Here is a 24,091-nt window from a genome sequence, read left to right as displayed (position 1 = left end):
TTGCTTGACTATATGCTCTACTTTGCACACTGCCCATGGGTGCTTTTATGAGTCGATGGTCATTGAAAACATAGCTCTAGGGGCGCCTGGGTGGCTCAGTCGGTTAAGCCTGCGACTTCGGCTCAGGTCATGATCTCCCGGTTCATGGGTTCGAGCCCTGGGTTTGACTCTGTGCTGACAGCTCAGAGCCTGGAGCCTGCTTCTGATTCTGTGTGTGTGTCTCTCTCTCTTTGCCCTGCCCCCCTCACCCCGCCGCTGCGCGCTCTCTCACTCTAACATAAACATTAAAAACTAAATTTAAAAAACGGGGAGAAAAAACCCGCAGAGCTCTAAGACCTGCCCCTGTGCTCCTCCGTAAGCTGACGCCAGGCAGGTGCACCAGGCCCCACCCTCTGCGGCCTCCTCCCCCCTGCACCCTCGGCTCTCCACACCTGCCCGGCACTGTGCAGCCCCCGGCCTCTGGCGTCCTTGGACGAGGGTTTCTTCTTGCTCTTGGCCTTCCGGCAGCCAAGGGTCAGGGAGGAGGGCTCCTGACTGGGTGCTGGCTGCTCTCACTGCATTTTGTTTCCTTTGGGCGTCTCACCACCCTTTACTTGGGAGAGAGGCTTTCCTGGACATCTCGCGGGCTTCGAATGTGGAATGACTCAAAAAGATGCGGTGGGATTTCTACTTAGCCTGTCAAAGCGGCGCCTGCCTACGGTCGCAGCTGGGACCTTGACCTCTGGCCGCTCTCGCCCAGTTTTTTTTTTTTTTTTTTTTTTTAATTTTTTTTTTTAATGTTTTATTTATTTTTGAGACAGAGACAGAGCATGAACGGGGGAGGGGCAGAGAGAGAGGGAGACACAGAATCGGAAGCAGGTTCCAGGCTCTGAGTCATCAGCCTAGAGCCCGATGCGGGGCTCGAACTCACGGACCGCGAGATCGTGACCTGAGCTGAAGTCGGCCGCTTAACCGACTGAGCCACCCAGGCGCCCCTCTTGCCCAGTTTTAACGCGTGCGTGTGGGCTCAGTTCGGATTTTCCTCTTAACGTCAGACCACCTTAAAGGTAACTTTAGCCCACGCCTTCACACTGGGGCACTGCAGCAGGTGCACGCTGGAGGGCTCCCCGTGTGGCCCCAGGGCTCCCGCGAGGCCAACGAAGGCACCACAAGGGCCGGTGAGTCCAAGCCTGTTTATTTGGTCTCCTGTGCACTCAGGCCTGCATCACCGGCCTGGACTTCTCAGCCTGCAGCTTCACTCCGGAGCCCGCGAAGCCGGTGCCGCCCTGGGGAGGGGGGGACGAGGCCAAGGTGGAGGCAGGTCGGGCTGCAGGGCCCGTTGCGGGGGTATCCTAAGCCCGCAAGGTGAGGCAGGACCCCAGCTTAGGAAGGCGGGGGTGGGGCGTGGAGGAGGCAGGGCGGGGTCCTACGCCCCAGTAGGTGCCGCGTAGGGAGAGGACGGGGGCGGGGTCCTGGGGAGGCGGGTCACCGCTCACCCGCTGCAGCACGATGATGTCCCGGTCGGTCAGCTTCTCCCCGTTCACGGGGTCTACCATGTCTTTCCGAATCAACTTCTGCACGCACTCCAGGGTGACCACAGCCCCACTTCGGTGAGAGTGAGGGTGGGAGACAGCGATCAGAGAAGGCCCCGCTCGGGTGAGGGACAGCCACACTGCCCGGCCCGGCCCGGCCCTGCAGGTCCCCAGGTCATCCTCCCCGGGCGACTCACGAGGGCCTCAGCACAGCGCAAGGCGTGGCGTTGCTCAGACTGTCGCGGGTCACAGCGCACACGTAGCGCTCACTGCGTGTGATGAGCCCCACGCGGTCCACGGAGCTGTCCAGCGGCGTGAAGCGCACGGGTGTCAGGTCAGACATGCGCAGCGGCTTCCCAGACATGGGGCAGGTCACGGTGCGCGACTGCGCAGGACAGGAGGGGGGGGGCGGTCAACAGGCCGGGCTGGGGCCAGGTGGAGGGAGGATGGGGGTCCCGGGCAGGGAAGGAGGCGCTGGGGACACTGGGGGACTCGGGTCCTCTGTGCCAAGCGGGCACAGGGTGCTGGGGATGCTCACAGGCTTCTCCAGCTTGGTGGCCTTGGCCTCGGGGGTCAGCGACGGGATCCAGAAGCTGGGCAGTGCTTTGTCCTTGTCCTTGCCCGTGGGGCCCGCACTGGCCCCGGGGCGGGCGTCATCTGCGGGAGGGAGAGGGGCCCGGATGCCGCACCCAGGGAGGCACCCGGCCCTGCGGGACCCGCGCCCCCCGGCAAGTCCGCTCCCCCTCACCTGGACCGGTCTCGGGGGCGGCCTTGGGCGTGAAGGGGTTGAGGGGCCGGCTCACGATGGCTGCCTCCTTCTCCAGGAAGCCCCGTACCTGGTCCTGCGCCGCCGCCCGCTGCAGCTCTTTCTGTTCCTCACGCCGGGCACCCCGCTGCTTCTCGTAGGCCTGTGGGCAGCGAGAAAGAAGTGGGCTCGGCACCTTCCCGTGCGTTGTGGCGTTTGAGGGTGGCTCTTCCCATTTCACAGACGGGTAAACCGAGGGCTCCGCAGGGGACGGTCCTGGCAGCGGCAGTTAGTAGAGGCTGGTAACTGCCTGAGTGTGAGTCTTTTTAAGTTATTTAAAGTTTATTTTGAGAGAGAGAGGGAGCGTGGGCGCATGCCCAAGTGGGAGAGGGAGAGAGAATCCCAAGCAGGCTGTGTACGAGCGGGGCTCGAAGTCACAGGCCGTGAGATCATGACCTGAGCTGAAGTCGGACGCTTAACCGACTGAGCCACCCAGGCGCCCCAGTATCTGACTCTTGATTTCAGCTCGGCTCAGCTCCACCAACAGGTGGAGTCCAACACAGGGCTCGAACCCACGACCTGAGCCGCGGTCGGACGCTGAAGCGACAGGGTGTGAATCTTTAACCCGTGGATGTTGTAATCTGTGGCGTGGCTCTGCTGCCTTTGCTCGTCCCTCCCCCACCGCAGGGTACTTAGGTCATTTCCCATTTAGCTGGTTTGGGACTCAGTGGCCTCTTTGTTCCTAGGCAGCAGGGTGGTCAGCAGTTTGGCAGGGGACAGACGGCCAGAGCTTAAACCTTGCCTCCGTCACCGAGGAGCTCTGTGGCCTCCAGTGAGTGCTGTGACTCCTCCCGGCCTCAGTTTCTTCATTTGTAAAACAGGCTAACAATGGCGACTGACCGCGGAGGTTCACTGGGTTACGCGGGAGATTTTCGGCACAGAGCAAGTGCTCGATCCATGTGCCCGTGGGCCATATTATATTGATTTTACAGGGTAGGTACTGTAGATCCTGTCCTGCCCTCGAGGCGAGCTCCAGGAGGGTTAAGAAGCAATGAACGTTCACAGAACCCTAAGCGTGCAGGTGGTACGGGTGTGTGGAGACACAGGGACACAGCGCTGGGTTCTAGGACTGTCCCGGGCCACCCAGCTGCGTGAGGAGAAGACGGAGGGGAACTGGTGCTCGGGAGGACCTCTAGCATGGTCACCCTGATGAGGGAGCACCCAGGCGGCCACTAAGCCATGCAGAGGGTATAGGCACAGGGAAAGCCACTTACTCAAGACAAAAGGCTCAACAAGAAACTAACCCTTGGGGCGCCTGGGTGGCTCTGTGGGTTAAGTATCTGATTCTTTTTTCTTTTTTTTTTAATGTTTATTTATTTTTGACAGAGAGAGAGAGAGAGAGAGAGAGAACATGAACAGGGGAGGGGCAGAGAGACAGGAAGACACAGAATCCAAAGCAGGCTCCAGGCTCTGAGCTGTCAGCACAGAGCCCGATGCGGGGCTCGAACTCACAGGCCGTGAGATCATGACCTGAGCCGAAGTCGGACGCTCAACCGACTGAGCCACCCAGGCGCCCCAGTATCTGACTCTTGATTTCAGCTCGGGTCATGATCTCCCAGGTTTGGGTTCGTGAGTTCAAGCCCCACGTCAGGCTCTGCACTGATAGTGAGGAACCTGCTTAGGATTCTTTCTCCCTCTCTCTCTGCCCTTCCCCACCCCCCCTGATATTTCTCTCTCTAAATAAATAAATAAATAAACTTAAAAAAAAAGAAAAAAATAGGGTGCCTAGGTGGCTCAGTCGGTGAAGTGTCCAACTTTGGCTCAGGTCATAATCTCATGGCTCATGGGTTTGAGCTCCGTGTCGGGCTCTGTGCTGAGCTTGAAGCCTAGAGCCTGCTTTAGATTCTGTGTCTCCCACTCTCTCTCTCTCTGCCGCTCTCCTGCTCGTGCTCAGACTCTGCCTCTCTCTCTCAAAAATACATAAACATTAAAAACAAAAACAAAAAGAATCTAACCCTCAGTGTTTCTGGAGCTCTAGGAAGCCTGGCAGGAAAAGGAGGGAGATCGACCAGCTGCGCCTCAAACACGGCGATAAACGGGGTCCCTCCTACCCACAAAATGAGTTCAGCCGTGGAAAGTGGGCATGGCTCCAAGTAAATGCCTCGAGAATTCTGATCTGTGAGCATCTCCCACACACCCTGCAGCGCCCTCTGATTTGGCCCTGTCAGCCCATTTGAGAGGCAGTGCAACCGAGGCCCAGGGAGATGAGGTGACATCAGTCAATTTACCAAGTGTTCACAGAGAACCTAGGGCCATGGGGTGGGCAAAAGATCTGTTCCCTGCCCCTGGGGCCTGCCATCTAGTGGCGGAAGTGGGCACACGTCAGCCACAGGCTGAGTCACAACCATAAGTGTCAAGAGGTTGTGGGGGGTGGGCAGACCCTTGAGGCCCTGGACTAGCAGGAGGTCAGAGGAGGCGACGCCTGGGAGGAAATCTGGAGAAGGAGAAGGAGCTAACCAGGAGAAGCGGGGGACGGGACGGTGCGCCAAGCAGAGGGAACAGCATAGGCAAAGGCTCAGAGGGAAAAGGAACTTAGACAAGAAGGCCAGAGAGGCTCTGTGAGCTCGGGATCAAAGCCGCCCGCCCGTGCCCCCATCCCCATCACCTTCATCTGCCGGGCGATCTCCTTCTTCTGGTGCAAAATGTACTCCAGGATCGCCTCACGCTCGTACAGGTAACCATCCGGGCTGTAAGGACAGGACGGGATGGGAAGCCATAGGCTCCCTGCCCTGGGCACGCACGAAGCGTCTTCCAGGCGGCGGGTCACGCGGTGCCTAGCACAGCTCTCTGAGTGACCATGCCATTTTCACTATCCTGGCTTTGCCTTGTAGGGAAAATCTTGTGCAATAAAGGGCTAGCTCAGCAGGCCGCGTTCTCCAAACCCTACACGTTCCAAAGGACCCGGCCCTTGAACCAGCTCCCAGGAGGGAGCCTCTGAGCCCTTGGAATGTGCTGCCTGATAAAAGTGTCTTAGTTCACCTGGTGGGGGAGGTGGCTGGGCCATGTGGTATGAGGTTAGACCTCTGGAGGGCCCGGAGACCAAAGTCACGCCATGCCTGAGTTACCAGCCTCCAGTAAAATCCCTGGACGCTGGGGCTCCCGTGAGTTTCCCCCGGTGGGTGGCGCCCATGTCTGCCTGCTGTCACATGTCGTTGTCGGGAGACTAGCGCTGTCTGTGTGACCCTATTAGGAGAGGACAACTGGAGGCTCGATCCTGGTCCCTCCTGGGCTCGGCCCCATGTGCCTTCTCCCCTGACTGACTTAATCTCCATCTTTGTACCGTAATAAGCCGTCACTGACTCTTAACCACCTTTCTGAGTTGCGAGTTCTTCCAATGAATCACTGAACCTGCAGGTGGCCTCAGGGACCCTGAGCCACAGTCCGCTCTCGTCACTATGTCTGTAAAACAGACCTGTAAAGTGAGCCCATATTTAGTCACTGGACTAAGCACCTTGTACCCATTATCTCACCGAGGCCTCTGCCAGACCACAAGGCGGGGAATGGTAAATGCTCCACACATAAGCTATTATTATGTGCCAGGCAAGGATCCAAGGGCCCTACCCTCTGTTACGGATGTATTCTTTTCCACATCCCTGGGGAACACGTTAGGATTGTGCCCATGTCTCAGATGAGCACACTGAGGCTCTTGAGGGGTTAAGGGGCTTGCCCAGGGCGCCCTGGCTGTGCAGGCGGTTCCCCACACCCCCCAGTGCAGTTCCCCAGCTCACGTGACGACAGGGTCGTGGCAGGGCTGCAGAGAGAGGCAGCAGCAGTCAAAGTCCTTGACAGCATCCCGGCTCAGTCGAATGTTCTGGGTCCCATAGCCTGAGGCCGCTGGGGACAGACAGAGGCAGAGGGATGGAAGGACAGGAGAGGTGCCCCTTGCGAAACCCCAAGAGAAAGGCACAGAGAGAACTTGCATGTGGGGGGGGGGTGTTGGGCGGGACTCCGAGAGACAGGCAGTCAAGAGCTCGGGCTGTGTGTGTGCATTGGGGGCGGGGCATAACCCTCAGGAAGGTGTCAATCCAGAGGGTAAGTGACAGGCTGTCACCGAAGTTGCCAGGTAGAGAGGCTCACGCCTGACTCCCCTCAGCCCAGACTCAAGGGCGTGGCCCTCTCTGGGCCTCAGTTTCTGCCTCTGGAATATGGCTACGACAAGCCATAAGCGCCCACTGCAGGGGCACGGGATCGCGTGGGCTGTTACTCTTAGTGTCATGACCATCGGTCGGCGGGTGGGGTGGGGAGGGAAAGAGACATGCCCAGAAGACACAACCGGAGGTGCAAAGTGAGATTGTGCCTTTGAGATACAACTGTCCCCCCTCCCAAACCCAGTACCTGTGTCCTTCTTCTTCTCGTGGTAGGTATAGACGGCCCCTGCCGTGCAGTTCTTGCCGTGCCGGGTCATCCTGCGGGGAGGAGGAGGGGACAGTTGCAGGGCTGTGGTGGAGGGAGGCCCCAGGGAGGACAGGCGCTCGGAGCCGACCTGCCCCTGGCCTTGCCAGATGGGAAAACGGGGGGTGGGTCAGCGGAGGACAGTCTCACACGCGTCGACTGGTTAGGAAATACCCACAGACTCCAAAAAGAAAGACAGCATTTTACTTTGGAAAGTGACCTACACTCTGCTTGTGGAATCATGCATCAGAAGGCGTGCACCCTCTGAGTTACTCTGAGGTGGCGGAAGGAGGGTTCTCTGAAATCGAGAAGTTCTGGCAGCAGATGAGGATGCGTGGGGCTCCTTACATACAGACACGGTGAAGTGAGGGGCCTCAGAGATGTTCTGTTTGGGGTTATGTATGCAAGTGTGCGCTCGGTGTATGCCTACAGGCTCACTGCAGTGGAGTGCGGTTTTGGGGGGTTCACTACCCTCTCGCCTGGGTGGGTGAAAGCACACGTAAGCAAAGGGGAAATCTGCACTATGGTCCAATTGTTTCCAAACATGATCGATTGCACTGGGATAAATTCCCATTTTCTTTCTTTTTAAGTTTATTCATTTATTTTGAGAGAGAGAGAGAAAGCATGAGTCGGGAGGGGCAGAAAGACAGAATCTCAAGCAGGCTCTGGACTGTCAGCACGGAGCCTGACGCGGGACTCGAACTCACGAACTGTGAGCTCATGACCCGAGCCGAAGTCGGATGCTTAACTGAGTCAGCCGGGTGCCCCGAAATTCACATTTTCAAAACAGGTGTTCTAGCGGAACTGACTGTACATGGGGCTCTGGCAAATCAACAAGAAAAAAAAACAGCCACCCTGACAGGAAAATGAGCAAAGGATGTGAAAAGGCAACTTACAGAAGCGGCTCAAAGACTAACGAGCGTATGGAGAGATAATCCAGCTCTCTTCAGATGAAAACCACAGTGAGATAGCACTTCATACCTATCATCATCAGGCTGACAGGCGAAACTTCAAAAAGCTGGGTAAGACCAGGGCTTGGTGAGGACACATGATCAGTTTCAGGACCCTTAAGGCAATGCAGTGGGGAGAGTGGACAGGGTCAGCCTCCTGGAACACAGGCTGGTGGTACTTTAGCCAGGTAAGCATAGGTGATTCTGCACCGTGGGTGATGGGCCCCAAAGACATTCTCAGAGACACCCACAAGGAGCATGCCCAAGGATGTCCACAGCAGTGTTATTTATACCAGAGGGGAGTCAAAGGCACCTGATGTCCCTCCCTGGGAGAATGGGTGGTGACAGCCCATCCTGGAGACCACCCAGCAGTGAGATGCAATCTGCTAGATACATGCAAGGTATCACAGGTGGATCTTAACACTGGGTATAAAAAATAAGAAAAAAAAAAAAAGTAAGGGGCACCTGGGTAGCTCAGCCAGTGGAGCATCTGATTCTTGATTTCGGATCAGGCCACGTTCCTGGGGTCGTGGGATCGAGCCCTGAGTTGGACACTGTGCTGAGGGTGGATCCTGCTTAAGATTCTCTTTCTCTCCCCCTCTGCCCCTCTCCCCTGCTCATGTGCACATACTCTCTCTAAAATAAAATACATAAAATTTAAAAAATAAAACAGAATTACTACCAAGCTACGTGTGTGCAAGATAGTACATTTTATTGTTTTACTTACTTTTGAGAGAGAAAGAGAGAAAGAGGGAGCATGGGAAGGGCACAGAGAAAGGGAGAGAGAGAGAATCCAAAGCAGGCTCTGCACTGTCAGCTCGGAACTTAACATGGGGTTCAAACTCACGAACCGTGAGATCATGACCTGAGCGGAAATCAAGAGTTGAATGCTTAACCACCACACTGAGCCACCCAGGCGCCCCAAGATAGTGCGTATTAAAGAATACTTCAAACAAGAGCGTATGTATTCTGCATATCGGAGTGGTTGCCCATGTGTCAGTGGGGACTAATCAGGGGCTGGAGCTACAGGAGGGGGTTGTAGGCTATAGGGATCAAGGATTGGGCAAGATGACCTTCAGCCTGGGCTTGAGTCCAGGGTTGGCCCCGCACTGGCTGTTGTGACCCTAGGGTGGCCATTTCCTTTCTCTGAGCCTTGGTTTAATTTGGCAAAAAGTTAATCATCCCTGGGCTAACCATGGGATCTCATTGCCGGGACTGGATTTCTGTGACAGCTGAGTGAGTCCTGCTCAGAGCCTGGCACATAGGCGGTGTTCAGGAAATATTCTCTCTGGCTCTCTGGTTGTGAGAAAGGTCCAGAAGGCTGGGGTGGAGCCGGGGGCGGGGGGACACAGCCAAGGACTCCCAAACTGCAAAAAGTAACTTTGTCTCCATTCCCCTCTTCTGGTCGCCTTCAGACTCTTGTCTTTCACATTCAGAACTTGAACCACAAAACTCTCTCCCTCTCCGAGCTATGGATCTCGCTCTCCCCCTACTGGCGATTTCCTCTCAGAAGCTGATTTTTGTTCTTCGGTGTATGGACATAGATCTGATGCGTGTTGACAGAGATGTATGCCCTTGTGACTGCCACCCCAGTCGAGACACAAAACATTTCACCCCAGTGGTGGCCACTGTGCTGCTTGCGACAGCTAACCTTGGTGAAACGCCCCAACTTGACCCATGGCCCTCCTCCAACTTCCCCTCACCCCCAAGCTTTTGAGCAAACATCCAGCACCTGCTGTCTCCCCTCGCTCACCTGCCAGGCACTCCTCCCCCCACCCTCTGGCTTCAGCCCCAGCCCCCCCAACTGCCACTCATGAAGGTCGCATTGACCTCCTCATGGCCAAATTCCCTACTCTATTCTTAGTTGTCAACTGCCTTGACCCTCTGTGGGATTTGGCACACAGCTGCTCGTCTTGTGGCCAATGACAGGGGTTTCTACGCTCTTTGGCTTCATGGCCATGGCCGGAGACATTTTCCCTCCAAGAGTAAAAGAAGCAACTACAGAGGCAACCTTTTTTTTTTTTTTTTTTTTTTTTTTTGACTTGGCCAGGTGATAATGAAACAGTCCCACAGAACACTGCTAAGATCCCTGACCCCACGCCAACTCTCTGTGCCCCCATCTCATTGATTGTCCAACCTCAACCACTCTCTGAAGTCTGGCCCATGACCATTTTTCAGATGGGCAAAAGGATTCTTAGAAGTGAAGCCATTGCCTAGGGCAGCGGTTCTCAAAGTAAGGTCCGGGGATCCTAGAGGGGTTCCTAAGATACCTTCAGGGGGTCCACAAGCTATTTCCATAATAATAACATGTGTTTGCCTTTGTTACTCTCGCTCTCTCACAAGTGCACAGTGGAGTTTTCCAGAGACAGCGTGACACGTGAGGATGTCGTTGCTCCCACCGCAAACTGAGTGTATGCTTCTGCATCCTTGGCTTTTAAAAATGTTTTAGGGGCGCCTGGCTGGCTCAGTTGGTGGAGCATGTGACTCTTAATCTCAGGGTCCTGAATTCAAGCCCCACAGTGGGTGTGGAGCCGATTTTTAAATAACGTTTTATTATGCTAAGAGAAAGGAAGCTGGCACAAAGGCCATGTATCGTAGGGTTCCACGTATAAGAAATGTCCAGAACAGGCAAATCCATGGAGACAGAAAGCAGAATGGTGGTTACCACATGATGGGAGAAGGGGAAGTGAGGAGTGGCTTTCTGGTTTCTTTTTGGGGTGATGAAAATGTTCTAGAATGATAAGTGGTGGTGATTGCACAAAATAGTGTATATATCACTTTAAATGGATGAATTTTGTGTTATGTGAATTACTGCTCAATAAAAACCTTTTTCTTTTTCTTTTTTAACGTTTATTTATTTTTGAGACAGAGAGAGACAGAGCATGAATGGGGGAGGGTCAGAGAGAGGGAGACACAGAATCCGAAACAGGCTCCAGGCTCTGAGCTGTCAGCACAGAGCCCGACGCGGGGCTCGAACTCACGGACCACGAGATCATGACCTGAGCCGAAGTCAGCCGCTTAACCGACTGAGCCACCCAGGCGCCCCAAACCTTTTTCTTTTTTAAAGTTTATTTAGACAGAGAGAGAGAAAAAGAGAGAGTGAAGAAGGGGCAGACAGAGAGGGAGAGAGAAGAATCCCAGGCAGGCTCCACGCTGTCAGTACGGAGCCCGATGCGGGGCTCGAACCCATGAACCGTGAGATCATGCCCTGAGCTGAAACCAAGAGTCGGACGCTTTACCGACTGAGCCACTCAGGCGCCCCATAAAAACCTTTTTTCACATCAGGTTTAATTTCTGGTACAGCAAATATGAATCGATAGAACTCCCATAAACAAAAGTTCTCTGGAGTCCTGGATGACTTTTACGACACGGAGACCAAAAGTTTAAGAGCTGCTGGCCACGGGCTAACGGGCTGGTGGGCGGCCGTGGCAGGACCCACCGCGGCTGTATGGTCACCTCATTAGGGCCAAGTTCAAAACAGAGAACAGAACTACTGCCATCTGCTGTCGCTAGTATTTCAGAGAAATTCCAAAATCCTATCTCCTGCTTATCATCATGCCCCACTTCCGGGGGAGGAAACAGGCTCGGGCATCCCCCAGCTGGGAAGGGGAACCCAGGCAAGCAGGCTGCGGAGCCGCCCCCTTAACCGCGTGACAACTGTCAGTCCTCCCAAGAGGGTGACAGTCTGAGGACACAGGCCAACCCATTTCCCACCCCCCCTTTTTTTTTTGTACAAAGCCTTCAAGATCTGGACTATGCTTTACTCTTTCAACACATTTCAATTCAGACGCGAAACGTTCACTGGAGATACTTGACCTCTATTTAGGTTTTGTGATTTACGGCTGCCAAGGTACATTCACATACCGCCTCTGTTCCGAACATGCTTACAAGGTTTCCGATAACTCGGTCTAGTGTTGGCGTTTCTATTTAAATGAATTAAAATGAAAGAACCGAGAAAAATTCAGTCCCTCAAGTCAAACTAGCCACTTAGTAAAGTGCTGCACGGCCTCTTGGGACTAGCAGCTAGGGCTCGAAGGGCACAGGGCACAGCGCTGCGATGGGACTTTTAAAAACCATGACCACAATACCATTAACACGCTAATGGTTCTGGCTGGCGTTCAAATTACCGACTCCCTGCCGTCTTTTTCTGCAGTTGGTTTTCTGAACTCTAAAACCAGTGGCTCTTAACCTTTTGGTGGGGTCAGAGATCCCTTTGAGAACCTAGAGAATGCCACACACCCCTCTCCCTAAAAGGTGTGTGCCAGGCCATTCCAGGGGTATGAAGGCTTCTGTGTTAAAGGAAACCAAGGAGCTAATTACACTCAAGGAAATCACAGAGTTAGGACGGGGTGTAAGCAGTACCAAGAGAGTTCGCTAAAAGCAAAAGTGAGCATCTGAGATTCTCCTGTTTTTTTCAAGTTTTTATTTAAGTAATCTCTACGCCCAACGTGGGGCTCGAACTCACAGCCCTAAGATCAAGAATCACACACCCCTCTGACTGAGCCAGCCAGGCACCCCCAGAGATTCTCTATTAATAATGGCTGATGCAGGGGCGCCTGGGTGGCTCAGTTGGTTAAGCATCTGACTTTGGCTGCGGTTAAGATCTTGCAGTTTGTGGGTTCAACCCCCACATCGGGCTCTGTCCTGACAGCTAAGAGTCTGGAGCCCGCTTTAGATTCTGTGTCTCCCTCTCCCTCTGCCCCTCCCCTGCTTGTACTCTCTCTCTCTCAAAAATAAATAAACATTAAAAAGAAATTTTAGGGGCACCTGGGTGGCTCCGTTGGTTGAGCGTCCAACTTCAGCTCAGGTCATGATCTTGTGGTTTGTGGGTTCGAGCCCCGCATCGGGCTCTGTGCTGACAGCTCAGAGCCCGGAGCCTGCTTCGGATTCTGTGTCTCCCTCTCTCTCTGCCCCTCCCCTGCTCATGCTCTGTCTCTCTGTCTCTCAATAATAAATAAACATTTAAAAAAAAAACAAAACTTTTTTTTTTTTTTTTAATTTAAAGGGACACCTGGGTGGCTCAGTTGGTAGAGCGTCCAACTTCAAGCTCAGGTCATAATCTCACGGTTTGTGGGTTCAAGCCCCGCGCTGGGCTCTGTGCTGACAGCCCCGAGCCTGGAGCCCGCTTTGGATTCTGTGTCTCCCTCTCTCTCTGCCCCTCCCCGACTCATGCTCTGTCTCTCTCTGTCTCTCAAAAATGAATAAACGTCAAAAAAAGAGAAAAGATAAGTAAAAGAAGTGGAAAATCATTTTGCAACCCCTGACGACACAGTTGACGAGGCAACGATTGTTGAGGGATGCCCTTAAGGGAAAGACTGAAGGGAACTGCATGTTCGCAGGGTGCCAATACCCGTTAGCGGAAAGGATAAGAATGTAACTTTACAGTGCAGGTTTGGCTCTTCCTATCTGCATCAGTCGGCTAGGGCTGCCAGAACAAAATTCCATCTACTGGAATGTGGCTTAGACAACAGACGTTTATTTGTGGAGATATTTATGGTTCTGGAGGCTGGAAGTCCAAGATCACGGTGCTAGCATGGTCAGCTTCTGGTGAGGACTCTCTCTTCCTGGCTCCCGGATAGCTGGCCGCCTTCTTGCTGTGTCCTCACAGGGCAGAGAGCGTGCTCTCTGGCATCTCCTCCTGTCCTTTTTTTTTTTTTTTTTTAATTTTTTTTTTTTTCAACGTTTTTTATTTATTTTTGGGACAGAGAGAGACAGAGCATGAACGGGGGAGGGGCAGAGAGAGCGAGGGAGACACAGAATCGGAAACAGGCTCCAGGCTCCGAGCCATTAGCCCAGAGCCTGACGCGGGGCTCGAACTCACGGACCGCGAGATCGTGACCTGGCTGAAGTCGGACGCTTAACCGACTGCGCCACCCAGGCGCCCCTCCTCCTGTCCTAACAACACCAACCCCACGCGGTAGGACTCCACTCCCACGATCTCACGTAACCTTCATTTTGTCCGTCACAGACAATCTCCGAAATAGTCGTATTGCTGGCGAGGGCTTCAACATAAGGTACGTGGCAGGGATCAACCAAAAAGGGTCAGGATAGTAAAGATTTTGGACTTTGGGGGCGCCTGGGTGGCTCAGTCGGTGGAGCGTCGGGACTTCGGCTCAGGTCATGATCTCACGGTTCGTGAGTTCGAGCCCGGGGTCGGGCTCTGGGCCGATGGCTTGAAGCCTGCTTCAGATCGTGTGTCTCCTTCTCTCTCTGCCCCTCCCCCACTCGTGCTCTTTGTCTCTCTCCAAAATAAATAAACATTAAAAAAAAAAAAAAAAAGATTTTTGACTTCGTGGCCCATTGGGCCCCTGTCACAACTACTCAGCTCGGCTCTCCTATGGCAAGAGCAGCCGTGGACACCACGGACATGAATGTGCATGGCTGTGTTCCAATAAAAGTCTCCTTGTGGACACGGACATCTGAATCACACAAATTGCCATGGGTCACAAGATATCATTTCTTTTGATTTTGTCTAATTTTTTTTTTTTTTTTTTTTAATTTTTTTTTTTCAACGTTTTTTATTTATTTTTGGGACAGAGAGAGACAGAGCATGAACGGGGGAGGGGTAGAGAGAGAGGGAGACACAGAATCGGAAACAGGCTCCAGGCTCCGAGCCATCAGCCCAGAGCCCGACGCGGGGCTCGAACTCACAGACCGCGAGATCGTGACCTGGCTGAAGTCGGACGCTTAACCGACTGCGCCACCCAGGCGCCCCATGATTTTGTCTAATTTTTTAAAAATGTTACAACCCGGGGCGCCTGGGTGGCGCAGTCGGTTAAGCGTCCGACTTCGGCCAGGTCACGATCTCGGGGTCCGTGAGTTCGAGCCCCGCGTCAGGCTCTGGGCTGATGGCTTGGAGCCTGGAGCCTATTTCCGATTCTGTGTCTCCCTCTCTCTCTGCCCCTCCCCCGTTCATGCTCTGTCTCTCTCTGTCCCAAAAATAAATAAAAACAAAAAAAAACAAAACAAAAAAAAACGTTGAAAAAAAAAATTAAAAAAAAAAAAAATGTTACAACCGTTCTTAGTTTGCAGGCTGTACAAAGACAAGTGGAGGTTGCAAATCATATATCCAATCAAGGAATAACATCTAGAATATACGAAAGACTTATAACTCAATAATAAAAAGATGAGTGACCCAATTTAAAAATAGGCAAGGGGTGGGGTGAGGGGGCGCCTGGCTGGCTCGGTCCCTAGGGCACGTGACTCTTGATCTCAGGGTTGCAAGTTTGAGCCCCATGTTGCGTGTAGAGCAATTACTTAAAAACAAAATCTTTAAGGGGTGCCTTGGTGGCTCAGTTGGTTAAGGGTCAGACTTCGGCTCAGGTCATGATCCTGCAGTTCGTGAGTTCCGTGCTGACAGCTCAGAGCCTGGAGCCTGCTTCGGATTCTGTGTCTCCTTCTCTCTCTGCCCCTCCCTCACTCGCACTCTGTTTCTCTCTCTCTTTCTCAAAAAATAGACATTAGAAAATTATATTTAAAAAATCTTTCGAACTAAATAGGGGTGCCTGGGTGGCGCAGTCGGTTGAGCATCAGACTCTTGGTTTTGGCTCAGGTCATGATCTCATGATTCATGAGATCGAGCCCCACAGACAGCATAGAGCCTGCCTGGGATTCTCTCTCTCCCCCTCCTCCGTTCATGGGTGCACTCTCTCTAAATAAATAAATAAAACTTTACTTTTTATTTTATTATTATTTTTTAATGTTTATTTTTTGAGAGGAGGGGAGAGGGGCAGAGAGAGAGGAAGACACACAATCTGAAGCAGGCTCCATCCAGGCTCTGAGCCATCAGCACAGAGCCCGATGCGGGGCTCGAACCCACAGACCGCAAGATCATGACCTGAGCTGAAGTCTGACACGCCTAACCGACTGGACCACCCAGGCGCCCTAATAAAACTTTAAGTAATGCAATAAAAAACCACAGTGAGATACCAGTTCAAACCCACTAGGAGGATGACAACCGAAAAGTCAGATCATAACAAGTGTCGAGAAACTGGAACCCTTACACACTGAGTGGGAATGGAGGCTGGGGCAGCCACTGTGGAAAAGTCTGGCAGTTTCTCAAAAGCCTAAAGGTACAGTTCCCATTTGATTCAGCAATGCTGCTTCCGACAGAAATGAAAACACGTCCACACAAAAATTCTCACACAAATATTCTCAGCAGCGTTATCACAGAATCTGGAGCAGGTTCCAGGCTCCCAGCGGTCAGCAGAGAGTCCGACAGGGGGCCTGAACTCACAAACCCCAAGATCATGACCTGAGCCAAAGTCGGATGCTCAACCGACTGAGCCACCCAAGCGCCCCATAGGCGATAGGGATTCTTACATCATTCTCTGTGAGTTTGAACATTTTCACAATAAAACATTAAAGTAAAAGCCTTCGAGGCCCAAGTTCACACCGACTCAACAGCACCATCGGGATGAGAACCCAGGTCGGCCTGACCCCAGACCTCCCCAGAGGAAAAGGTTAAAGCCTCCACCAACTCTGAGAAGGAAGGAGTTGTCAAAAAAAAAAAAAAAAAAAAAATGCAGAGAAGACAGCGGCGGGCGACTGCACAACTCCTCCGCCCTCCCGGTCACAGATGGGAAACTGAGGCCAGGAAAGGGGGTCCTTCTTCCTCAAGTCCCACTCCTTAGACCCTCCCAAGAGTCCCAGTCTCCTCCTTCCCCTGGGACCCCCGGCCCATAGCCCTCTATGGTGGAATACCAACACTTAAGAAGTGCCGGATGGAGGCCTGGCTACCTCCCGGGGATGCCGGGAGATGTAGTTCAGCTTCAGACACGGGGCGCCTGGAGTCGTCTATTAATGATTGACAGGGAGTCGGGAATTCGAAACCCTGTCCCTGTCTCCCTCAGGACCCCAGAAGTCTAGCCCGCGGGAAAGCGATCGCAGCAACACGATCCCCCCCACCCCCTGGAACTCACCTCACAAACGACTCCTCGACCCTCCGTCGCTTCTTCAACTGTGCCCCTACACCGGAAAGGAGGGCTGTTTTCCCCTCAGCGCTACGCCCACTTCCGCCCGGAAAAAGGACCGGAAGTAGAGCTGCCCCTAGTTGCCGAGATACTCTTCTGACTTGGTAAGTCCTCCCTTCTCCTCTCCCTCCCTCCGGAAACCTGAGTAGTTACTCGAAGGTTCCGGTTGGTGCCGCTGGCACGAGTATAGGGCACGCTTAGTATACACTAGGCGTTTCCCAGGGCGGACGATTTACTGGTTATGTCCAGGCTTTGCGTCTCTGCAAGTCTGAATTGAAGGATTAACCACTTCCTCTAGAGATCGGGAAGCTCACTTCCCCAAGTATATTAGCCACTTTTCTTGCTGCGTGTTGAGAGACAATTGAGAAGGGACAACTCCCCTGTCTCCAATTTATAAGGAGAGCAAGTGAGAAATCGGAAGTCAAAGTCCTTCAAATCACCTCAGAAAACGGGAATTTACTACAGCATCGACCACCTACCCCCAGGGACCAAGGCATACATTTCCCACCGGTTTCTAGACATCTAGGCTTCTGGACACTTAGACATTTATTTCCCTAGCTCACCCAGGCAAGCTTCCATCCCAGGGGACAAACAAGGGAAGAGGTGCACATCCAGTCCCCTAAGTGCCTCCACGGTGTCGGTGTCAGGAACCCTGGCGTCCCTACAAGGCTCTGGACCTTAGGCCCTTCATCCTAAGGTCCCTTTAAATACTTTGTCCCTTACCTGAGTCCCGCCCAGGACAGGTAATCACAAACCCCGCCCCTCTGCCAGAAACCGGGATCCGTCTGATTACAGGGAGAGGGGCACCCCTCCTTTCACTCCTCTCCCCTCTCCCCTATCCCCCATTCACAGCTGGCCTTAGCTGGCCTGGCCCAGGAAGCCCCAATTAAAGAAGAGGGGACAGTCGCTCACAGGTCTGGGCAGGTAAGTGAATGTCCCCTGGAGGCAGAGCCTGGCTTGGAGACCCTGGTCCCCCAGTTCTCTGCCCCTCTGGGACTCAGAAGCTTGGGTCCCCCAGTCCCAGGGGTCCAGGACCCCCACTCCCTTTGCCCCCCTGGACCCAAGAATATAGTCTTTGCCTCTCCTGTTCTGGTCTCTCCTGTAATCTTTGATCTCTGTGGGTGGATGTGGTAATGAGCACAGGGAGAGGCACGTATAGGTGGAAACTACCTGGAAGAAAGGAATCTTGATCACCAACAGACATGGTCAAGAGCACCTACTATGTGCCGAAATTCATGCTGGGCGCTGCAGACCGGTAGAGAAAAAGATAAGCTCCCTGCTCCAGTCTCTGGAGGCACACACAGCTTTCACTCAAATCCCGCTTCTGAATCTTGCAAATCGCATGACCTTGGGCAATTCGTTTATCTCTCCGTGCCTCAGTTTCCTCATCTGTAAAGCGGGGATAAGAACAGCACTTCTGTGAAAACTAAATGGAGTCGATATAGGTAAACTACCTTGAACTCCCTGGCCCAGGATACAGCCTAGGTAAGCGTCTGCTATTATTATTACAAATCATTACAATTTGTGGACCATAGAGTCCAGTCAGGGTGACCTGGCCCCATTCCCCAGGGGCTGAGGCACCTGATGTCTCCACCACGCCCCGTTTCAGGTGTTCGTAAAATATGAGGGGCTCCCCCTCTCTGCTGCTTCTGTACCTGGGATTGACCACCTGCTTGGACACCTCACCCAGGGGGGACCAGGACCCGGGTGAGTGTCTGGGGGAAGAGCCCGTGTCCAGGCGCAGACTCCACCGTCCCCTGACCCAGGAACCCTTGCCTCCGGTCCCCTCCTCCCTGAGCACTCCACAGCTCCCCATCCCCTGAGGTTGAGATTCTTCCATGTCCCCAGTCCCGGGAGCCCCCCATTTTTCTATGTTTCATGTTCTTCGGGTGCAGAAGTCTTCCTGGACTCCCCAGAAGCCCAGAGCTTTCTAAGAAGCCGCAGCCGGATTCCACGAGCCAATCACTGGAACCTGGAGCTTCTCACACCGGGGAACCTGGAACGGGAGTGTCGTGAGGAGCGGTGTTCCTGGGAGGAGGCCCGGGAGTATTTTGAGGACAACACTCTGACGGTGAGAGCCCCTCTCCCCAGGCCCTGGGATGTCCTGGCCCCCAACTCCCTCTGCCCTGGGTCTCAGAAGTCGGGGCGCAGGCAGGTTGGGGGGATGGACTCCCCAGCTGACGTGCTGTCTTTCCACCCGCTCCATTCTTACCCCTTCAAGGAGCGCTTTTGGGAGAGCTACATCTACAATGGCAAAGGAGGTGAGTGGGGGCGTGGGGGGAACCCCTCTTGTTCTGTGCAGCTAAGGCAGCCCCCCTTCCCGTGGAGGTCCGAACCCACACCCCCCGCCCCAAATGTGCCTCCTGCAAATTCCATGCTCCCTGAGTTCCTGGAGGTGGTTATCAAAAGAGTCCCCTCCTTTGAGACTAGAGCCCCTGCCTGAGGAACCTACCACACTTATCTGGAGGAGGCCTCCTGTCCTTAGGAAGGAGGAAGTGCGGGTGGAGAGAGGGGTGACAGCCCAGGGGCCTGTCGGGCTTCAGGCTCAGAGGTGCTAACCTCTTTGGAGTGCAGAGCCCCGGCCCCTTTTGCAGCTTGGTTGCTAGGGGGACTGCTCCCTAGCAACAGGGCCTGGCCAAGGCAGGCCGGGCATTGGAAGCCTGTGCATCCTCACCTGCCCGGTCCGCCCACCCCCAACCCTTCCTGTGAGTTCTAAGGCCCCACCATGGCTGCAGTCTTGTTGCTAAGGGGGGACTGCTCCTTAGCAACGAGGCCTGGCCAGGCTGGACCAAGGAAGCCTGCAGCACTCACTACCTGGCTGGCTTCCCCTCCCCCACGGGCCCATCCCAGCCTTGGCCTGGTTACTAAGGAGGCCTCCCTAGCAACCACACCTAGCCAGGCTCAGGACCCAAGGCCCACTGCCCAGGGAGGAACCCCCTCCCGGTACCAGATCCCCCACCCCTCCCCGTGGCCTGGTTGCTAGGGTGGATGCCCCTTAGCAACAAGCCCTGGGTCTGCTGGAGTCCTCACACTGGAGCCTGGTTGCTAGGGGAGGTAACTACCTCGCTGCTGGCCTAGTGTGGCCCGGTGGCTTCTTGAATCCACCTGAAACATATCAGAATCTGGAGGGCCTGCCTTCTGGGCGCAGCTCTTCGCTAAGGGGGCTAAAAGCCACCAGAGATTCACTGTTTGAGGAAAGCTCCCCACCCAGTGCTACAGGAAGTCTCCCCAGCAGCAAGACAGAGGAGGGCCTCACAGACCTTTGGAGTTCTCCCTGTGTGCCTGTTTCTCCTCAGAAGCATGGCCTTGGATTGCTAAAGGCCTAGGGTCCTAGCAAAGGGTCCCCCCGAGTTCTAGACACCCAATGATCTGTTGCTGGGGGGAGGTCCCTAAATTCACCCATTGATAAATGGATTTTTCATAGCCCAGTAAATTCAGAAGCCTTCCTGTGGATTCTCCTCTTCCTTCAGAGTTGAGGTCTCGTCCCTCAGTGGCCTCAGTGGTTGGTAAAGGGACTGCGTTCCAGAGGGGAAGTGTTGTTAGATAAAACACAGGACACCCCCACCCCCATCAGTTAAATTTGAATTTTAAACACGCAAGAATAGGGACGCCTGGGTTGCTCAGTCGGTTAAGGGGTTAAGACATCCAACTGGGCTCTTGATTTCAGCTCAGGTCATGATCTCACAGTTTGTGCGATCAAGTCCCGTGTCGGGCTCTGCCCTAACAGTTCCGAGCCTGCTTGGGATTCTCTCTGTCCCTCTCTCTCTACCCCTCCCCTGTTCATGCTTTCTCTCTCTCTCACCATAAATAAATAAACATTAAAAAATGCACATGAATAAATTTTTTAGTCTAAGTATGTTCTTTTTAAAATTTTTTATTAAAAAATTTTTAAATGTTTTTATTTTTGAGAGAGAGACAGAGTGTGAGCAGGGGAGGGGCAGAGAGAGAGGGAGACACAGAATCCGAAGCAGGCTCCAGGCTCTGAGCTGTCAGCACAGAGCCTGACGTGAGGCTTGAACCCATAAACCATGAGATCATGAACCGAGCCAAAATCAGACGCTCAAACGACTGAACCACCCAGATGCCCCTTTTTAAAAACAATTTTTAAGTTTATTTATTTATTTTGAGAGAGAGAGCGAGTGTGGGGGGTGGGGGGGGGTGGGCAGAGAGAAGAGAGAGAGAATTCCAAGCAGGCTACACTCTGTCAGCGTGGAGCCAGATTTGGGACTTGAACTGACGAACTGTGAGATCATGACCTGACCCTAAATCAAGAGTCAGATGTTTAAGTGACTGAGCCACCCAGGCACCCCTAGTGTCCTAAATATTACATGGGGCATAGTTATACTAAAAAAAAAAATTATTCATTGTATATCTAAAATTAGTATTTAATAGGGTATCATACATTATTATTTGCTAAATCGGGCAACGGTCAGTGTGGGGGCAGCTGAGCTCCCTACCCAGATGGATTTTGTTTAGGAGGGACTCAAGCCACACTGCGTCCAGGGAGGGGCGCCTCTGTCACCACGGGGATACAGCTGCCATATTTTCTAGTCCTGGATGAAGTTATCGTAGACCCTTTATGTGTTTGATCTCAATGAATTTCACAGCCTGTGGGGGAGGAGTTATTCCCATTTTACAGGGCAGCAGATGGAGGCTTATAGAAATGCGTACGTTCAGTTGCCTGGAGTCACATACCTAGGAAGTGGCCCCAGTTCTGCTTTGCTTCTTGGCCTGTACTCCTCCCTCTGTGGGAAGGCATTGGGTTGTTGAGGTGGGTGACAGCCCCTGACACGGTGCCACCCCCCCCCCCCTTCCCCACTGCAGGGCGTGGACGTGTGGATGTAGCTGGCCTGGCTGTGGGGCTGACATCGGGCATCCTGCTCATTGTCCTGGCCAGCTTGGGAGCCTTTTGGTATCTGCACTGCCGACGACGGGGTAGAGGCCAGCAGCCCTGTCCCCAAGAGTAAGGGTGATTCAGAGAGAAGGCGTTTGAGGGCTGGAAAGCAGGGGGAGGAGAGGAAGGAGGAGACGAGTCAAGGATTGGGGCAGGTGGGCACCAGAGGAAAGGTCTGAGAAGACTGTCACGTGGAAAGTCAGTCTGTGAGCTTGCGTATGTCCAGTCGCGTGTCTGTCTGTCTGTCTGACTATATCCTCAGTAGCTGGCACACAGTAGGAGCTCATTCAGTATCTGCTGCGTGTCTTCATGGTACCGTATTTATGTGTGACTATCACTCTGTGTGTATCGTGTCTGGCGAGGCTGTTAGCGGTAAGGTCTCTGGGTGTCTGTAGCATGTCAGTTTCCGTGGTGACAGGCTGTCACACATGTTTGTGTGTGCCTTATGAGTTGTCTAGGCATGTGTTTCTCAGTGGCAGGGTCTAAAAAGGTGCTTGAGTGTCAGTCTTGGAAGTATAGTGGGTCTGGGGGTTTTTAGGAAGAGTTTATTATAAGAGGGGCACTGGGAGATTTGTGACTGGGTGTATCTCTGTGTTATGTCTGTATCAGTGTGTCTGCCTACCTCTCTGCAGGGCTGGTTTTTTTCTCCATGACTCTCCCTGTGTCTGGAACACATGTATGTCTGTGAATGAGTATGTCTCAGCAGTTGATGTCTGTCTGCCTGTGTTCGTCCGCCTCTCATTCTGAGGAGCTTTTCTGTGTGGCGGGTCAGGTTCAAGGTGACCCTCATTTCCTCTGGTCTTTCTCCCTTCCACCCTCAGAGTCTCTGTGTCCCTAGGTCTTCCCTCCTCCTCCCAAATCTCTCTATCCTGTAGGTCTCTCCTGCTAACAGTGTACTTTCTGTCCCCAGGGCTGAGCTCATTAACCCCCTGAGTCCCTTGGGCAATGTAGGCCCCCCGACGCCCCTGCCTCCACCGCCACCCCCAGGTCTCCCCACCTACGAGCAGGCGCTGGCGGCCTCTGGGGTGCACGACGCACCTCCGCCCCCCTACACCAGGTACTGGGCTGGGCTTCTACCCGGGGGTGGGGCTCAGAGGGGAGGATGCTGCGAGAGGAGGGGCGTGGGCTCAGGGGCGGGACTTGGAATTTTGAGCTTATTATCCGGGGCGAGGCTTGGAGCGCGGGGGCGGGGTCCTATGCAATTGTCTGGGGGCGTGGCCCAGCGTTGTCGGTGTGGAGCCTTACAGGAGGGTGGGTCTTGTACCCAGAGGGTCCGCGATTGGCTGAGACGCCCGCGGGCGGGTCGGAGTGGTCTTAGTTGAGGGGGGAAAAACAGCCGGGTCTTTGACTCCCCATTGTGCCCCTCCCCATGCAGCCTCAGGAGGCCTCGCTGAAGAGCTGTTTCAGAGCCGGTGTTCCCCAGATTCACAGCGGATTCCAGAGCCCCCAGGCCTCTTAAACCACGTAGCTGAGCTTGAGGAGTGGTGGGAGTAGTGGTCGTCCGGCCCGAGGCCTACCCTGGCACACGTGTTTCCGCCAAGTACGGATACACGCGTATCCCCGGCCAACGTGTTCCCTCGTCCCGGGTTACTCGCGGGCCCCCACGCTCTCCTGACGGTGGGGGTACCCGGCAGCCCCGCCCCCCGGGGGTAGGCTTGCGTGGAAACTCGGACCCCGGCGCGTGGGCCCGGTGTACCGACTCGCGTGAGTGAGCAGGTGTGACAAGGCCATCGCCCTCCAGTGCTACGGGCCACACACACGCGCATGTTTTCGTGTGCTCTCCTTGCACGCACACGGGCGCTCTGCAATCCAGGGAAAGGGTGGGGGGCATATTTGCAAGTGTGCTCTTTGGGGTCAGGCTCGCATTGCACCGGGAGACTGGAGTTGTGCTTCTCTCATAAATTACAATGCTTTCGTAAAAGAGACAAAAAGTGAACGCAAAAAATAAAAAATAAAAATCAAACTGAATTGCATTCCCGGGTGCGTCTGCGCGCGGCGGAGTTGGCTTTCTGTACAAACGCTGCGCCCTACACCCCCAGGCCGTGCTAGCGCTCTGTATCTTTCTCTCTCGCTCTCTCTTTTTTTTTTTTTTTTTGCATTTGCACGGGATTGTGGGAGGAAGCGGAGCGCAGCCAGACACCCCGCCGCCCGCCCCCCCTTCCCCTCCCCCCTCCCCCAGCCGCCTTGTGCAAAGATGGCTGCACCGTGAGCGCAGAGGAGGAGGAGGCGGCGGCGGCGGCGGCGAGAGAGCGAGCACCCAGCGCCCGCACCCACCCCGGGGCCGCCCGGGACGCCCCCTCCTGAGCGCGCTCCCTCCCTTCTCTCTTGCAAGCGCCGGGGCAAAGGCGGAGACAGCGGGGTCCCTCCTACCCCCCTTTCCCTCCAGGGGGAACCCCCCTTCCCCCCTCCTTGGCTCGGCGGCTGCACCCCCTCCCTTGCCCGCCCCTCCGCCCCTGCCCCCTCCCTCCCCAGCCCGGGGCCTTCCCGGGCCTTCGGCGGCTGCAAAGAAAAAAAGAGAGAGAGAGAGAGAGAGAGAGGGGAAAAAAAAAAAGCAGCAGCGGAGGGAG

General features: G+C 54.2%; 2 protein-coding genes across 3 annotated transcripts; one reads left to right on the top strand and one right to left on the bottom strand.

Moving 5' to 3' along the window:
* Window positions 1-905: 905 nt before the first annotated feature.
* LOC122208334 (nitric oxide synthase interacting protein) lies at window positions 906-16,698 on the bottom strand. The gene is made up of 9 exons (XM_042919277.1): window positions 16,580-16,698; window positions 6,652-6,722; window positions 6,045-6,150; window positions 4,922-5,003; window positions 2,260-2,419; window positions 2,050-2,168; window positions 1,709-1,896; window positions 1,476-1,584; window positions 906-1,265 (listed from the first exon to the last, which is right to left on the bottom strand). The coding sequence occupies exons 2-9, from the start codon at window positions 6,719-6,721 to the stop codon at window positions 1,194-1,196; spliced, it is 906 nt and encodes a 301-aa protein (XP_042775211.1). The 5' UTR covers window position 6,722; window positions 16,580-16,698; the 3' UTR covers window positions 906-1,193.
* Window positions 16,699-16,703: 5 nt separating this feature from the next.
* On the top strand, window positions 16,704-23,494 carry PRRG2 (proline rich and Gla domain 2). Of its 2 annotated transcripts, none has more exons than XM_042919280.1 (8): window positions 16,704-16,734; window positions 18,011-18,115; window positions 18,240-18,337; window positions 18,526-18,701; window positions 18,852-18,891; window positions 21,455-21,593; window positions 22,435-22,581; window positions 22,900-23,494. In XM_042919280.1, the coding sequence occupies exons 3-8, from the start codon at window positions 18,253-18,255 to the stop codon at window positions 22,916-22,918; spliced, it is 606 nt and encodes a 201-aa protein (XP_042775214.1). In that variant the 5' UTR covers window positions 16,704-16,734; window positions 18,011-18,115; window positions 18,240-18,252; the 3' UTR covers window positions 22,919-23,494. The 2 variants fall into 2 exon arrangements, with proteins under 2 accessions (XP_042775214.1, XP_042775213.1); XM_042919279.1 differs by lacking the exon at window positions 16,704-16,734 and adding an exon at window positions 16,771-17,554.
* The last annotated feature ends 597 nt before the right edge of the window (window positions 23,495-24,091 follow it).

The sequence above is a fragment of the Panthera leo genome, chromosome E2 (genome assembly GCF_018350215.1).
Source record: "Panthera leo isolate Ple1 chromosome E2, P.leo_Ple1_pat1.1, whole genome shotgun sequence".
Classification (NCBI taxonomy): Eukaryota; Metazoa; Chordata; class Mammalia; order Carnivora; family Felidae; genus Panthera; species Panthera leo.
The sequence above is the reverse complement of the archived record's forward strand: the minus strand, read 5'-3'. Positions and strand labels throughout refer to the sequence as shown.

Excerpts from the sequence above, each read along its gene's own strand:
- PRRG2 (XM_042919280.1), top strand. The coding sequence starts at position 18,253 with ATGAGGGGCTCCCCCTCTCTGCTGCTTCTGTACCTGGGATTGACCACC. Across the intron at positions 18,892-21,454 it reads CATCTACAATGGCAAAGGAG|GGCGTGGACGTGTGGATGTA; the intron begins GTGAGTGGGGGC and ends TCCCCACTGCAG. Across the intron at positions 21,594-22,434 it reads CAGCAGCCCTGTCCCCAAGA|GGCTGAGCTCATTAACCCCC; the intron begins GTAAGGGTGATT and ends TTCTGTCCCCAG.
- LOC122208334 (XM_042919277.1), bottom strand. The coding sequence starts at position 6,721 with ATGACCCGGCACGGCAAGAACTGCACGGCAGGGGCCGTCTATACCTAC. Across the intron at positions 6,151-6,651 it reads CGAGAAGAAGAAGGACACAG|CGGCCTCAGGCTATGGGACC; the intron begins GTACTGGGTTTG and ends GTCTGTCCCCAG. Across the intron at positions 1,266-1,475 it reads ACATCATCGTGCTGCAGCGG|GGCGGCACCGGCTTCGCGGG; the intron begins GTGAGCGGTGAC and ends CCCCCTCCCCAG.